This window comes from Macaca mulatta, chromosome 11 (genome assembly GCF_049350105.2).
Source record: "Macaca mulatta isolate MMU2019108-1 chromosome 11, T2T-MMU8v2.0, whole genome shotgun sequence".
Lineage (NCBI taxonomy): Eukaryota > Metazoa > Chordata > Mammalia > Primates > Cercopithecidae > Macaca > Macaca mulatta.
The window spans coordinates 130800187-130816155 of NC_133416.1; the positions used below are offsets into that span (position 1 = coordinate 130800187).

A 15969-nucleotide genomic window follows, 5' to 3' on the forward strand; every position below is an offset into this window, starting at 1 on the left:
GGAGAGGCGGGCGGCGGCGCCAATCGGGGCGAACAGCTGGAGCCCTGCGGAGCAGTTGGCTGCAGTTGTTGCAACTTTTTTCGAAAGCTGGGTTTCCCGGGAGATCCCAGGCGGTGACAGAGTGGGGTCATGGCTAGAGGTATTTGCCCAAGTGGCCAGCGCCGGGGCGGCTGGGTCGGGGGTCGTGCTGGAGGGGTGGCCGGGGTGGCGGCAGCGTCTGCGGGGAGGCGTCCTCCTCGGGTGGTTCGGGGCGAGCTTGGGGACCCGCGTGGGGGGTGTAGGGGTGCTGCTTCGGAACCCGCCGGCCCCCCTGAGGCTCCAGATGCCCCCAGAAACCCCTCCCACTGCCGTGCTTCTGTTTCCCCTCTATGAAGTGAGCACCTGCGGGCCTGCCTCTCCAGGGCAGCAGATCCATATGTCACAGCTCTTTGGAAACTAAAGCGCAGGGCACCTCCAGGGAATAGGTGTTATTGATAGAAGTGGGGCGGGGGTGGGAGTGAGGCTTCGCCCACTTTGGGGCTCTCTCTTTTTGGGAAAGGAGGTGATCCCGAGGCGAAGGCGCAGATCGATAACCTGCATGTTGGGGTGTGCGTCAGGGTGGACACCGCGGCAGGCGCCTTTCCTCCTTCCCCACGTCCTGAGTCAGCTCTGCGCCGCCGGAGCGAGGGCCGGGCCCTGCTGGCCCACTTTGGGGTGAAACGGGTTCATGGCACCTCGCTGGCGCGGTCGTTCGCCCCGCATCTGGTCAGGACTTCGCCCCTCGGTAGATGGCTTGGGTGGGCTTGTACAGCCCTGGGAGGCGATGTCCTGCCTGAAATCCTTTGCATACTTAGTTGGCTGTCAGGCCAGTGCCTCCCAGGTATGCGGCAAAGAGCTCTCCAACCGCTTGGTCATTTCCAGCCACTGCGTCTCCTTCACGCTAAAGGGCCAAAAACTTGAGCGTGAAAGTTGAGTAGAATTAGTTTTTTAAAAAAATCAGTTGGGGTATTATATTTTTCTAAAAATTCCAAGGCATCAAGTGTTAGTAGGAATTTGCTTTAGTGCAGTATGCTCCCTATAGCAATAACAATGAATAAAATAATGATTCATTCAACAAATATATATTGGGTCCCTTTGTTTTCAGGCCCTGAAATCAGTTGCATCATTTATTCTCCCAGCATCCCTAGAGGGTCTTTTGGATTAAGACTTCCCCAGAGCCTGATGAAAAAATGAGGCATAGTAAACTTCAGGTTTTAGAGCTTCATCACCCAACTCATGGAGAAAATTAAGACTAATATTTTTCCTTAGAAAAGTGTTAAGCATCTAAAAGTATATTTAACATTATCTGACTAATTTATCTGACAAATTTTAATAAAACTATGCTTCCTGGCTTCATTTTTCTTATTACAGTACAATCATTTAACTACTTGTTTTAAAAGTAATGCATTAATGAATCTATGAAGAAAACTAACCATCTATCATTGAAATACTTAAAATATGGCTAAATAATAATTATGGCCGGGCACGGTGGCTCACACCTGTAATCCAAACACTTTGGGAGGCGGAGGCAGTCGGATCACCTGAGGTCGGGAGTTCGAGACCAGCCTGACCAACATGGAGAAACCCCGTCTCTACTAAAAATACAAAATTAGCCGGGCATGGCAGTGCATATCTGTAATCCCAGCTACTTGGGAGGCTGAGGCAGGGAGAATTGCTTGAACCGGGGAGGCAGAGCTTGCAGTGAGCCGAGATCGCGTCACTGTACTCCAGCCTGGGCAACAGAGCGAGACTCCATCTCAAAAAAACAAACAACAACAACAACAAATAATAATAATAATAATTATCACTGAGGGCCAGGTACTTTATTAACTCAATTCATCTTTACAAATTGTTATTCTCATTTTTTAGAGGAGGAAGCCTGAAGTCCAAACTTGCTGTCCAGACTCTAGCTTGGCTGGGTCTTTGCTTGTGCCACACAACCTCCCTTACTTACCCAAAGCGAAGATAATGTTTGTCAGCTCCTCCCGTGGTCAGCTTACAAATCACCTATGTAATTATTAGTTATTGATTCTCACTGTCTCACTTGACCCCAAAATTAGTTGCCTGTTTCTTAGGCTTTATTGCCCTTGCAAGCTATTAAATTGGATATTTAGATCTAGATTATTATTTTTTTTCTTGAGACAGAGGCTCACTCTATGTTGCCCAGGCTGGAGTGCAGTAGAGTGATTTCAGCTCACTGCACCCTCCCTCTCCTGTGTTCAAGTGATTCTTGTGCCTCAGCATCCCAAGTAGCTGGGATTACAGGCACCTGTCACCACACCCAGCTAATTTTTGTATTTTTAGTAGAGACGGGGTTTCGCCATGTTGGCCAGGCTGGTCTTGAATTCCCGACCTCAGGTTATACGCCAGCCTTGGCCTCCCAAAGTGCTGGGATTACAGGCATAAGCCACCATGCCTGGCCAATATTTAGATTGTAAATACCAAATCATTTATAGCACTTCAAATGAACAGTCTTTTTCTTCTAGAAAATTGGGCTTTGAACTTGCAATTCACTTTGAGAGCCCTGCTGGGCCACAAAAACAAACTGTTCAGATGCCAGGCAATGCCTCACTCATTTTGAAGTTTTATAATCATGCAAATATTTACAATTCCAATATATTAGTCTCAGGGGTCAGTCCACCTACCTTTTGCTATTTCTACTGCCATTGTTGAATGGTCTCTTAGTTGGTAGACCTCCTCATTTTGCCATCTCCAGTTCATTATCCCTTAGCACCTGGTTGGGGGGGGTCTCCAAAAATAGACTTTTTTTTTTTTTGGGAGACAGAATCTCACTCTGTCACCCAGGATAGAGTGCAGTGGCATGATCTTGGCTCACTGCAACCTCTGCCTCCCGGGTTCAAGTGATTCTCCTGCCTGAGCCTCCCAAGTAGCTGGGATTACAGGCATGCAAAACCATGCCAAGCTAATTTTTGTATTTTTAGTAGAAATGGGGTTTCGCCATGTTGGCCAGGCTGGTCTCAAACTCCCGACCTCAGGTGATTTGCCCACCTTGGCCTCCCAAAGTGCTGGGATTACAGGTGTGAGCCACCACGCCCAGCCAGTATATTTGTTATATATGTATAAACTTGCAGAGAAAGGACTGTTTTGAAACTTACATTGAATGATTTGTGTTTACATCTTCTAGGTACTGGAGCTGCAGAATTGAGAGGAATAGGTGCTAGGCTTGTAATTTGTCCCCTGCAATTGGGGGCTCAAATGCAGAGAAAGCTACGACCATGAGTGGGGTGTGGGGTGCGGCTCGGTATACTAGTATATGAAATGGACAAGATGATCTATGTGGGTGCTTCCTGCTCCAAAACCATTATTCTCATGGTAATTAAGCTGCAAAACTTCTCTGCCTTGCAGAAGTGGAAAACACTTTCAAATGGCTCAACCTGGTTATGAGAGTGTCACTTTCGAATTCTCTTTCACCCTCTGGGTAATCTTTTGGATATTCAACTGTAGTAGGCTCTGCAGAGGGCATGGGCAGAGTACCTAGCCCACTGGAGTTAGTGGTTGGGCTGGGGGACCCTGCCTTGAAGGATGCTAAAGCATGAGCTGATTTGGGAGGAATTCCAAATTGTCTGAGCAGTGACCTGTCACCACCTAATCCTACTCAGTCTTATCTGTTCTAATGGGAGGCGAGGGAGGCCAGGTGGGGGGATGGCTACAAACAGCCATTTGTATATCTGTGGATGTTGGAAGGTGCTCCGGTGGATTATGGAATTCAAGGTTCTTGGTTTTTACCCATGAGGACACTGAGGCCCAGACTGGGGAAGTGACTTGGCAATGGTCACAAAACACCTCTGGGCAGATGCAGGGAAATAAGTCCAGCCCCTGACTCCCAGGCCATGGCCCAGGCTGCAGAAGCTGGATGCCTTGAAGTGTCTTGTTTGCATCTATGACTTTGCACAAATGCAGTGAATCTGGCTATGGGCCCTCAATCCTTAATGGCCACAGCATAATGGTGCAGGGCAGTGAGCTATGCTGAAACAGCCACCAGAGTGACAGGAACCTCATCTGCCTATGGGGCATTTTCTCACGGCGGGATAGGAGAACAAGGTGACTTGTTAAACCCTTCTGTAAGACCATTTGCTCCTCCCAACCTCCATTTCCTCCTCTGTAACCAGGAAGGGTAGTGGCTGGGAGGGCAGGCCTTGGGGTCAGCTGGCCGGGGCTGGAAACCCATCTAGTTCTGAGAACTTGGCCAAGCTCCTCACTTTCTCCATCTGTTGAAATGAGATAATAATGGTGTCTACCTTTGCAGGGCTGCTGTGAGGTTTCAATGAGATAGCGGCAAAAGACTCGCCCAGGAAACCGATCATTATAACCCCTGGCTATGTCTCCCCAGGGCTTCCTACCGGTCAAGTACAGCCCTTCTGGGTTTGACACCTGGCCCCATCACTTCCTAGTTTTGTGGCCTGGGACAAACCCCAGCACTTCCCTTGAGTCACGGTGTCACCATTGTAAGCTGGGATGCCGACAGGACCTGCCCCCGTGGGCGTGCGGGGAGGATTCAATGCCTGTGAAACTCTCGGTGGGCACAGCGCCGGGCACACCCGAGGGCCTGGCCTGGCGCGTTCACCGCTGCTGATTTCGCCTGGCACAGACGGGGCTCCCAAAATATCCGCGGAGCCAGCGGAAAAAGGAGCCGGGCGGGCTGGCGGGCGGGCGGGCGGGAGCCTGGGCTGTGATGACAGTGTTTCCCACCCCTTCCTCCGCGAGTGGCTGAGGCTGCGCGCGAGGGGGCGCGCCCGAGCCGGGATTCGCCGAGCCCGCCCGCCCGCCCGCCCTCCGGAGCGGCCTGGCGGCGCCGCCCCTGCCAGCCCCCTCCCAGGGCCGGGCGCCGGACGGTGGGCGGCTGCGAGCAGGCGGGCGGGCTGCGGAGGACGCGCCGCCTGCGCCTCCTTCCCTGCGTGCCTCGCCCCGGGCCGCTCGGGGCTGCCGCGGTGCGCGGGTGCCGGGCCCTGCCTCACCGGCCATGGGGGAAGGGGGCGCCGTGGGGCGCCGCCGGCCCTTCCCCGGGGCGCCGCGGCGGCGCTGGTGGCGGCGGCAGCAGCAGCAGCAGCGGCAGCGGCAGCGGTGGTGGCCGGGCCGCGACGGCGGCGGCGAGGGCGCGGGGCGCGCCGCCATGGGCCTGGCCGGGCTGCAGGTGGGTGTGTCGGGCCCGGCCGCGCGGGGGGCGGGCGGCGCGCGGGGCCCGGCCGGGCCGGGCGGCGGGAGGGCGACGCGGGCTCCGGCCCGGCCCTCCCGGCGGCGCCGGCGGCTCACCAGCGCCGGGGCCTCGAAATATGGCTGCGGCGGGAGGCGCCGTCGCGGCGCCCGGCCCGGGCGGCCCCGCTCCCCGCCCCGCCGCGCCCTGAGCGCCCCCTCCCCCGCTTCCCCCGGGTCCCCCTCTCCAGGCAGGAAGATGTCCAAGCCCCGCGCGGTGGAGGCGGCGGCGGCGGCGGCGGCGGTGGCAGCGACGGCCCCGGGCCCGGAGATGGTGGAGCGGAGGGGCCCGGGGAGGCCCCGCACCGACGGGGTAAGCAGGCACCCTCCCCGCACCCCTGCGGCGCGCCGGCCGGGCCGGGGCCGCGAGCACATGGGCGATCCCGGGTCCCTGCCCGCGCCGCCCCGGAGCGCCCGGCCGGGCCGCTTCCTTTGCTGCCGCCTGGCTGGGAGTGGCGCCCACACGGCTCCGCCATGAGCCTGGCGGTGTTTGACCTCGGAAAAGTTTGACTGCGCCTTCATGGCGTCTCCGCAGCCCGAGAGCCTACTTCCCCGGAGGTGGCCGCCGTTCCAGGCTGTGCGCGGCCTGCCCGGGCCCCTCGGAGAGGTCACGGGTCTCGCCGCCTTGGTGTTGAATGGTCCCCGAGGCGGCCAGGGCCCCGCTTTGCTTCTGGGGACGCCCTCCTCCCTCTGCTTACTCAGAGGAGGGGCCGGCCCCACGCCCAGAGACGCCCGCAGTGACCTGAACCGCCCCACCGCCCCGTCCTCTCTCTCACGCCCAGGTGCGGCTTGCGACAGAGTGGCCGCCCTGAATGCGCTGGTTGTGGCTCCTGCTCTTCCCAGCTTCCCCCGTCACGCTGAGAGAAGTCCTTCCGTCGCAGCCCTGGGAGGCTGCGGGGCTGCAGTGATTTGAGAGGGGTCAGGCTCGGGCACGCATGGGGCTCTGGCTGTACTGACAGGCCCTCCAGCCGCCCTCAGCACCAAGTGGTTAATCAGGTTCCCCGGGGCCTGTTTCTGTGCTGAGTCCCTGCGGCTCCTGCCAGGGGAATGAACTCCTAAAGATAGCCTAGCTCTTCACATGCCCGGGTCCTTTTGACCTCCCTGTTGCGGGTAGGCTGTCTTCTTCCTATATAGACCTTGGTTGCAGCCGGCTCTCCTGCTGGCCAGCTGTCCCCTTAGCGAATTAGAGACCAGCGCGTTCAGGAAACGTTTCACTGGACCTGGGATTCTAAACCTGCCAGTGCTCTCCTGAGACAACGGGGGCTGGCATCCCCTGATAGCCCAGTTTTTGAAAAACGGTGTTGTCTGATTTTCATCTTTTGTATTCCTCCTCCTCGTGAATGCTCTAGGATCTTCTTCTTCAAGCCTCTTTCAGAATATGCTTTTGTCTTTTTAGGAGAATGTGTTTACCGGGCAGTCAAAGATCTATTCCTACATGAGCCCGAACAAATGCTCTGGAATGCGTTTCCCCCTTCAGGAAGAGAACTCAGTTACACATCACGAAGTCAAATGCCAGGGGAAACCATTAGCTGGAATCTACAGGAAACGAGAAGGTAAGCTTTTGAAATGGCCTCGTTCTGATCCCAGCTGGTCGGGTTGCGGAAGCCTCTCTCTTCTGCAAGAATGCACATATATATTTATCCAGCCGTTTCAGTCTCAGGTTTGGGAGGTTTGAGCCATGTTCTGTCTTGCTGCTAAAAGAGTGGCTTGTCCCAGGGTGTGTGCCCTGTTGGTCTGACAGGTTCTCCCTGCTTTCACAAGAGTTAGCATGTCCTTCAAGCTTGACTGTCTTGCCTAGTTGCAAAAATAACATACCTGACCCACAATTAGAGAGGCTCACAAGCGCTGAAAGTGCAGAAGTCATGAATTCAGGTTGTATAGACCAGGCGATTGCAGACCTAACTGATGTGTTCATGCAGGGAACTGACTTCCTTCCCTTTTATGAGTTAGCCTTGACCCCATTTCTTTTTCTTTTTTTGAGATGGATTTCTGCTCTTGTCCCCCAGGCTGGAGTGCAGTGGCACGATCTCAGCTCACTGCAACCTCCACCTCCTGGACTCAAGCGATTCTCCTGCCTCAGCCTCCTGAGTAGCTGGGATTACAAGCGGCCACCACCATGCCCACCTAATTTTTGTATTTTTGGTAGAGACGGGATTTCACCATGTTGGCCAGACTGGTCTTGAATTCCTGACCTCAGTTGATCCACCCGCCTTGGCCTCCCAAAATGCTGGGATTACAGGCGTGAGCCACCGCGCCTAGCTGTCTTGACCCCATTTCTAAAGTTTCTTGCCACTCAAGCGTTCCGTGTTAGTCTCTGAAGCAGTATTTTATGCAATGAGATTTGGAGTTAAAATGTTGAACAAGAAAATACAGGGTTAATGAAGACTGTCTGGCCTTGCAAAACAAACTGAAACCTCTTAGACATCTTGCTCTAATCCAAATATTCCCTTTCAAAGCTGCAGTGGGGAGTGTCAGCTTTCCCCAATTCACCATGCTCTCTTCTAATTAAAACCTGTCTGAAAGAAGCAAAGCCTCTGGCTGCCAGCAGCTGCATACAAGGAAGCCTTGTGTTCGCTAACAGAAAGTGTCATAAATGATGATTTGGCGTGACCTCTGGGGCCGGATCTGAGAACCAGGGCTGGGCAAGCCCTGAACTGGGGACAGGAGCTCACCCTGGGCTTGATTTCCCTGGTACACAGGGCAATATTGTTTTATTTGATCTTCAAATGACTTGGGTTCCAATCTTAAGTTTGCCACCCGAAAGAAGGAGGCTTAGATAGGTTGCTGCTCTCTTCTGAGCCTCCGTTCTCTCATCTGTAAATGGGGAGAGAGGAGTCTGACCTCACACAGGACTGTTTTGAAGGGTGGTTGCAGCATGGATGCCAAAGGGCTTTGTGATGGGCTCCGTGTGCCAGCTCTTCACCCCCGGACTGCCAGCTCATCCCTGGACCTGCAGCACTTAGAATTCTTGCCCATAGGATTGGGGAGAGGCACTATCTATAAATGGTACTTGCCCAGACTCTAGTCCTTTAAAATAGGGCAGTCTTGGCTGGGCGCGGTGGCTCACGCTTGTAATCCCAGCACTTTGGGAGGCCGAGGCGGGCAGATCACGAGGTCAGGAGATCGAGACCATCTTGGCTAACACGGTGAAACCCCGTCTCTACTAAAAATACAAAAAATTAGCCGGGCGTGGTGGCAGGCGCCTGTAGTCCCAGCTACTCGGGAGGCTGAGACAGGAGAATGGCGTGAACCCGGGAGGCAGAGCTTGCAGTGAGCCGAGATCGTGCCACTGCACTCCAGCCTGGGCAATGGAGCAAGACTCTGTCTCAAAAAAAAAAAAAAAAAAAAAAAATATATATATATATATATATATGGCAGTCTATACCTTGTACCAAATGGTGGCCTGGTATACAAGCTAGTGTATTTGGCTCATAGTTTTACTAAATGGCCATGATTAGAATCTTGGGTCAGAGTCTGGGCATGGTGGCTCAGGCTTGTAATTCCAGCACTTTGGTAGGCCAAGGCAGGAGGATCACTTGAGCCCAGGAGTTTGAGACCAGCCTGGGCAACATAGTGAGGCCTCGTCTCTACAAAAATGAAAATAAAAAAAATTTGCCTGGCATGGTGGCATGCATCTGTAGTCCCAGCTGCTTGGGAGGCTAAGGCACAAGAATTCCTAGAGCCCAGGAGTTTAAAGCTGCAGTGAGCTATGATCATGCCACTGCACTCCAGCCTGGGCAACAGAGAGAAACCCCATCTCTAATTTAAAAATATAAAGAATTTAGGTAAGCTGGACTCTGGAGACCCCAAGGTCCAGGCTCTTCTTGTCCATGATTCTGCTGTGATACAGACTGAGTGACATATGATGTTCACGGGCACCACACACTCCTGGGCCTGATGTCCTGGCTTTAATTCTCTCTGATTTTACCCAGGAAGGCATGTAGAGGAGGAAGAAAGATCTGGATGGTTTTTTTTTTTTTTTTTTGAGACGGAGTCTCGCTCTGTCACCCAGGCTGGAGTGCAGTGGCCGGATCTCAGCTCACTGCAAGCTCCGCCTCCCGGGTTCACGCCATTCTCCTGCCTCAGCCTCCCGAGTAGCTGGGACTACAGGCGCCTGCCACCTCGCCCGGCTAAGTTTTTGTATTTTTAGTAGAGACGGGGTTTCACTGTGTTACCCAGGATGGTCTCGATCTCCGGACCTCGTGATCCGCCCGTCTCGGCCTCCCAAAGTGCTGGGATTACAGGCTTGAGCCACCGCGCCCGGCCGATCTGGATGGTTTTAATGGGTTTTTTTGTTTGTTTGTTTGTTTGAGACAGAGTCTCGCTCTGTTGCAGTCTGGAGTGCAGTGGTGCGATCTTGGCTCACTGCAAACCTCCATGTCCCGGGTTCCAGCAATTATCCTGCCTCAGCCTCCCAAGTAGCTGAGATTACAGGCATCCGCCACCACGCTCGGCTAATTTTTTCTTTTCTTTTCTTTTTTTTTTTTTTTTGAGACGGAGTCTCGCTGTGTCTCCCAGGCTGGAGTGCAGTGGCGTGATCTCGGCTCACTGCAAGCTCCGCCTCCTGGGTTCACGCCATTCTCCCGCCTCAGCCTCCCAAGTAGCTGAGACTACAGGCGCCCGCCACCACACCCGGCTAGTTTTTTGTATTTTTAGTAGAGACGGGGTTTCACCATGTTAGCCAGGATAGTCTCGATCTCCTGACCTCGTGATCCACCCGCCTCGGCCTCCCAAAGTGCTGGGATTACAGGCTTGAGCCACCGCGCCCGGCCTTTTCTTTTTTTTTTTCTTTGTTTGAGACGGAGTCTCGCTCTGTCGCCCAGGCTGGAGTGCAGTGGCCGGATCTCAGCTCACTGCAAGCTCTGCCTCCCGGGTTCACGCCATTCTCCTGCCTCAGCCTCCCAAGTAGCTGGGACTACAGGCACCCACCGCCTCACCCGGCTAGTTTTTTGTATTTTTTAGTAGAGACAGGGTTTCACCGGGTTAGCCAGGATGGTCTTGATCTCCTGACCTCGTGATCCGCCCGTCTCGGCCTCCCAAAGTGCTGGGATTACAGGCTTGAGCCACCACGCCCGGCTCGGCTAATTTTTTCTATTTTTAGTAGAGATGGGGTTTCACCATGTCGGCCAGGCTGGTCTTGAACTCCTGACCTCAGGTGGCCTACCCATGTTGGCCTCCCAAAGTGCTGGGATTACAGGCCGGAGTCACTGCACCCGGCCTAGTGTATTTATTTATTTTTCTGTTTTGTTAATCTAGATATAGTTAATATATCATAATGTTCGTTTTAAAGCATATGAGTCAGTGGTTTTTAGTATATTCACAGAGTTGTGGAACCATTACCATGGTCTACTTCCAGAACGTTTCCATCACCCCAGAAAGGTACCCATTAGGCGTCACCTTCGATTCCCCTATCCTTCTAGTCCAAGGCAACCATTAAAGTACTTTCTGTCTCTATGGATTTGCCTGTTCTGGACATTTCATATGGATGGAATCACAAAATACGTGGCTTTTGTGTCTGGCTTCTTTCACTGAGCATCATATTTTCAAGGTCTATCCATGGTGTAATAAGTATCAGTGCTTCAATCCTTTTTTTTATTTTTGAGAAGGAGCCTCTCTCTGTCGCCCAGGCTAGAGGGTAGTGGTGTGATCTTGGCTCACTGCAACCTCCGCCTCCCAGATTCAAGTGATTCTCCTGCCTCAGCCTCCCAAGTAGCTGGGATTATAGGTGCGCACCACCACGCCTGGCTCATATTTTTATATTTTTAGTAGAGATGGGGGTCTTACCATGTTGGCCAGGCTGGTCTCGAACTCCTGACCTCCGGGGAGCCACCCTGCCCAGCCCTTCATTCCTTTTTATGGCTGGATAATATTCCTTTGTATGGATAGGCCACATTTTGTTTATTCATCTGTTGATGGACATTTGGGTTGTTTTCACTTTTTGGCTATTCCAAATAAGCTGTTATATTCCTGCATAGATTTTTTTGGGGACATATGTTTTTAATTCTCTGGAATAGATGCCTAGGAGTGAAATTGCTGGGTCATATGGTAACTCTATGTTTAACTTTTTGGGAAGATGCCAAACTGTTTCTAAAGCGGCTGCACCATTTTACATCTGTGAGCAGTGCACTATTTACTTAATTTTTTTTCTTTTTTTTTTTTTTTTTTGAGACAGACTCTCACTCTGTCGCCCAGGCTGGAGTGCAATACGCTTGGCTCACTGCAACATCCGCCTCCCAGGTTCAAGCAGTTCTCCTGCCTCAGCCTCCTGAGTAGCTGGGATTACAAGTCCCTGCCAGTATGCCTGGCTAATTTTTATATTTTTAGTGGAGATGGGGTTTTACCATGTTGGCCAGGCTGGTCTCGAACTCCCCACCTCAGGTGATCCACCCACCTTGGCCTCCCAAAGTGCTGGGATTACAGGCATGAGCCACCGTGTCGAGCCTATTTACTTAGTTTTTTAAAAGGAAAACATGTTTTAAAAATGTAAGCAGTTTTCCAACACTGGCACTCCACAAGTGTTTTAAGTGACAGATCATTGCCGTGTGTCTCCTGATACCCAGGCCAGTCTGCTGGGGCACCATGCTGAGAACTGCTGTGAACCTGGGGCTTCAACCCCACTAGAAGGGGGCCTTCTTTTTCTTTAGAGTCTGAAATGAAGGGTGCCGGGCAGCTCTTGGGGAAGTTTCTGCTTTGTCACCTTACTCCTGTCCCTTAATGCTGTCCCAGCCTTCAGGAATGGAGCTTTTGATCTGAGTCTGCAGCCTGATTCCTGAAAGTTATTGATCAAGCGCCCTTGCCAGCATGTCTGTCTCTGGTGCCTCTGCCTCACAGGCTCTCTATCTCCCACGTCAAGACACAGAAGTCTAAAACCTCCGTCCAGTGTCTTGGTCAAAAAATCGAGCTGGAGCTAGGCACTCCTCCCATCATAGCCCATAGCGGACACGGGGCTTAGCAGGCCAAGGGCACTCCTGCCTGACAAACCCAGGATCCTCTCTTCTCAAAGCCTGTCTTAGAATGCAGCTGGTGGTCTAGAAATTGAGAGACAGAGTACAGAGTAAACCCCTGTCTTTCCTCCACCTCCGCCTGCAGAGAAAAGAAATGCTGGGAATGCAGTACGGAGCGCCATGAAGTCCGAGGAACAGAAGATCAAAGACGCCAGGAGAGGTCCCCTGGCACCTTTTCCAAACCAAAAATCTGAAGCAGCAGAACCTCCAAAAACTCCACCCTCATCTTGTGATTCCACCAATGCAGCCATCACCAAGCAAGCCCTGAAAAAGCCCATCAAGGGCAAACAGGCCCCCCGAAAAAAGTAAGTGTCCCCTTCAGTCCTCTTCCTAACGTGGAGCAGTTTGGTTCCTCTGACCCCAGGGAAGCCTGCTCAGGTGCCCGTGGGGGTACAGTGGCCACCTCTCAGCCTCTCTTACGTCAAAGACTCAGATGCCCCGAGTCATCAGCAGGGATGCCACTGTTTGTCAGTTTCTGGATCTGGCATGGGTTCAGAGTTCAAGAGCCTCTCCTTCCTCCCCTCCTCACCCACCCCAGCATAAGCAGCCCTTCTTTTTTATTTTTTTTTATTTTTTTATTTTTTATTTTTTATTTTTTATTTTTTTTTGAGACGGAGTCTCGCTCTGTCGCCCGGGCTGGAGTGCAGTGGCCGGATCTCAGCTCACTGCAAGCTCCGCCTCCCGGGTTTACGCCATTCTCCTGCCTCAGCCTCCCGAATAGCTGGGACTACAGGCGCCCGCCACCTCGCCCGGCTAGTTTTTTGTATTTTTTTTAGTAGAGACGGGGTTTCACCGTGTTAGCCAGGATGGTCTCGATCTCCTGACCTCGTGATCCGCCCGCCTCGGCCTCCCAGAGTGCTGGGATTACAGGCTTGAGCCACCGCGCCCGGCCAGCCCTTCTTTTTTAAATTTATTTTTTTGTTTGTTTTTTTGGTGGTTGGTGTTTTTTTTTTGTTGTTGTTGTTGTTTTTTTTTTGAGACAGAGTCTCTGTCGCCCAGGTTGGAGTGCAGTAGTGCAATCTCGGCTCACTGCAAACTCCACCTCCTGTGTTCAAGCAATTCTCCTGCCTCAGCCTCCTGAGTAGCTGGGATTACAGGTGCGTGCCACCACGCCCTGCTTATTTTTGTATTTTTATTGGAGACGGGGTTTCACCATGTTGGTCAGGCTGGTCTCAAACTCCTGACCTCGTGATTTGCCTGCCTCAGCCTCCCAAAGTGCTGGGATTACAGGTGTGAGCCACCATACCTGACTTGTGTTTTTTGAGATGTGGTCTCATTCTATCACCTAGGCTGGAGTGCAGTAACTCACTGCAGCCTCAATCTCTTGGGACTAAGTGATCCTCCTACTTCAGCCTCCCGAGCAATTGGGACCATAGGTGTGCACCACTATGCCTGGCTAATTTCTTTCCTTTTTTCAGAGACGGGGTTTTGCTGTGTTGCCTGGGTTGGTCTCGAACTCCTGGGCTCAAGTGATCCTCCCGCCTCAGCCTCCCAGAGCATTGGGCTTACAGGCGTGAGCCACTGCGCCCAGCCAGCAGCCTGTCTTTGAAACTCCTCTGAGGCCCTCATGGGCAGGTGAACTGAGTGACCCACAGGCTCCAGTGGACAAAGGTGTTTAAGTGACATCATCTCCAAGGAGCTGTGTGCCTCCTTGGTGTGTGCCTTCTCCTAAGGAGCTGTGTGCCTCTAGGTTTTCAGTCCTGATATTTATTTTCTCCTCTTCCCCTTACCCAGAGCTCAAGGAAAAACGCAACAGAACCGCAAACTTACGGATTTCTACCCTGTCCGAAGGAGCTCCAGGAAGAGCAAAGCCGAGCTGCAGGTAGTTGCGTGCTTTAAATTCCAGTTCGTGGAGGGGCAGGGTGGCCCACTGGGCAGTGCTTGGCATGTGTGTGTGTGTGTGTGTCCTGAGCTTTGTTTTCATCAGCTTGAGGCAAGTATCTTGGCCCTCTGGACTTGGTTTTCTCCTGGATCTATCGGGGATCCTCACAAAGCTTGTCCTGCCTTTCTGATAGGGTCACTGCAGGGCTTGGTTAAGATACTTGTGTGAAGGAACCTTGTGACTTGTGGCATGTGGCAGGGAAAGCCTGGCGCAACTGTGAAGGTGGATTTTCCAGGACTTGTTGGCAGAGCCATTGGGAGCCTGGGACTGTGGGAAAGCCTGCCTGTTCTTTCAGAGGCTTTTCTTATCTGTTTGCTGGAAGTTTCCATGTTGTGGCCCAGGATGGTAAAGAGCAGTGGCTTGGAGCCACTTGCTGGTTGCGTAGCCTCGGGCCAGTCACTTACCCTGTCCATGCCTTGGCTCTCCAGTCTGTAAAATGGTACAATAACGTAGTACCTGCTAGGACTGTGGTGAGCATTCAGTAAATGTGCGGGTGCAAGAGGAACCTTCAGAACCATGCTTGACACTCAGTAAGTGCCAGCTAACTGTTACTATCGCCACCACTGCTTCCTCAGCGTTGTCACTCCTGTCTGGTCTTTCCCATGCTACTGCCATGCTAGGAGCCTGCAGACCAGTGAGCAGCACCGGCTGGCAGGCCGGCTGGCCTGTGCGGGCCTCTGCTGCCTTTTTGCAGAGGGCTGAGCTATGCAGCAGGCAGTCAATATTTGCTGCAGTGAGGTGTGGTTATTGCTTTTCTGTGAAGGAAACCCAGGGCGTGGCAGGTCCCTCTGCTCTTCCCCCTCAGGGACACCTGGGGCTGCCCCTCCGCTCTCCTTCACCCCCACAGTGACCACCAGGTTGGGAGAGGCACTCAAGATTGCATCCTACACAGAGGTGGGGACCCCGGCTTTGGCAGTTTCAGCATTTCAACCCTCATGCAGACTCCTTCAGTGTTCTTGATGTTAAGTGTTCAGATACACAGTGGTCTAGTATTCTTTCTCTTTTTCTTTTAATTGATGAAGCTTCATTAAAAAAAAAAAAAAAAAGTCAATTTTCTTCCCCACAGAGAGCAGCTTTGGTTTTATTGCCTGAAAAAGGCAATGTCTTTCAGCCGAGAATGAGCTGTTTAAAACATTTGCGGCAGTGGGAGACTGTGCTAGGTCACTTTTTTTTTTTTGAGATGGTGTTTTGCTCTTGTTGCCCAGGCTGGAGTGCAGTGGCATGATCTCGACTCACCACAAGCTCCACCTGTTGGGTTCAAGCGATTCTCCTGTCTCAGCCTCCTGAGTAGCTGGGACTACAGGTGTTTGCCGCCACACCTGGCTAATTTTGTATTTTTTTTCTTTTAGTAGAGACCGGATTTGTCCATGTTGGTCAGGCTGGTCTCGAACTCCCGACGTAGGGTGATCTGCCCACCTGAGCCTCCCAAAGTGCTGGGATCACAAACGTGAGCCACGACGCCTGTCCTGCTAAGTCTCTCTTAAAGACTGCACTGGGCCAGGCATGGTGGCTCATGCCTGTAATCCTAGCACTTTGGGAGGCCCAGGTGGGTGGATCACCTGAAGTCAGGAGTTCGAGACCAGCCTGGCCAACATGGTGAAACCCTGTCTCTACTAAAATACAAAAATTAGCCTGGCGTGATGGCGGGTGCCTGTAATCCCAGCTACTTGGGAGGCTGAGACAGGAGAATCACTTGAACCCTGAAGACGGTGGTTGCAGTGAGCCGAGATCACGCCACTGCACTCCAGCCTGGGTGGCTGAGCGAGGTTCCGTCTTTTAAAAAAAAAAAAAAAAAAGGACAACACTGCAAAGGGTGAGGTGGTGCCAGGCCACAGAATCCCAGACACCTCCCAG

General features: G+C 52.7%; 1 protein-coding gene and 1 long non-coding RNA gene across 9 annotated transcripts in view; both read left to right on the plus strand.

Moving 5' to 3' along the window:
- The window catches only part of KMT5A (lysine methyltransferase 5A), a 26868-nt gene continuing 10899 nt past the window's right edge, over positions 1-15969 (plus strand). Inside the window, exons 1-6 of one of the 8 annotated variants that reach the window (XM_077955633.1) lie at positions 63-139; positions 5421-5436; positions 5527-5542; positions 6626-6782; positions 12319-12538; positions 13968-14055. In XM_077955633.1, the coding sequence (XP_077811759.1) occupies positions 130-139; positions 5421-5436; positions 5527-5542; positions 6626-6782; positions 12319-12538; positions 13968-14055 (507 nt within the window). In that variant the 5' untranslated portion in view covers positions 63-129. Of the gene's footprint in view, positions 140-4853; positions 5175-5420; positions 5543-6216; positions 6340-6625; positions 6783-12318; positions 12539-13967; positions 14056-15969 lie in introns of those variants that run through there. The other 7 variants (XM_028830088.2, XM_077955632.1, XM_077955631.1 and 4 more) reach the window with 7 other exon arrangements.
- The window catches only part of LOC144333201 (uncharacterized), a 3212-nt gene continuing 2523 nt past the window's right edge, over positions 15281-15969 (plus strand). Inside the window, exon 1 of the long non-coding RNA XR_013401666.1 lies at positions 15281-15578. This is a non-coding gene — a long non-coding RNA (uncharacterized LOC144333201). The remainder of the gene's footprint in view (positions 15579-15969) is intronic.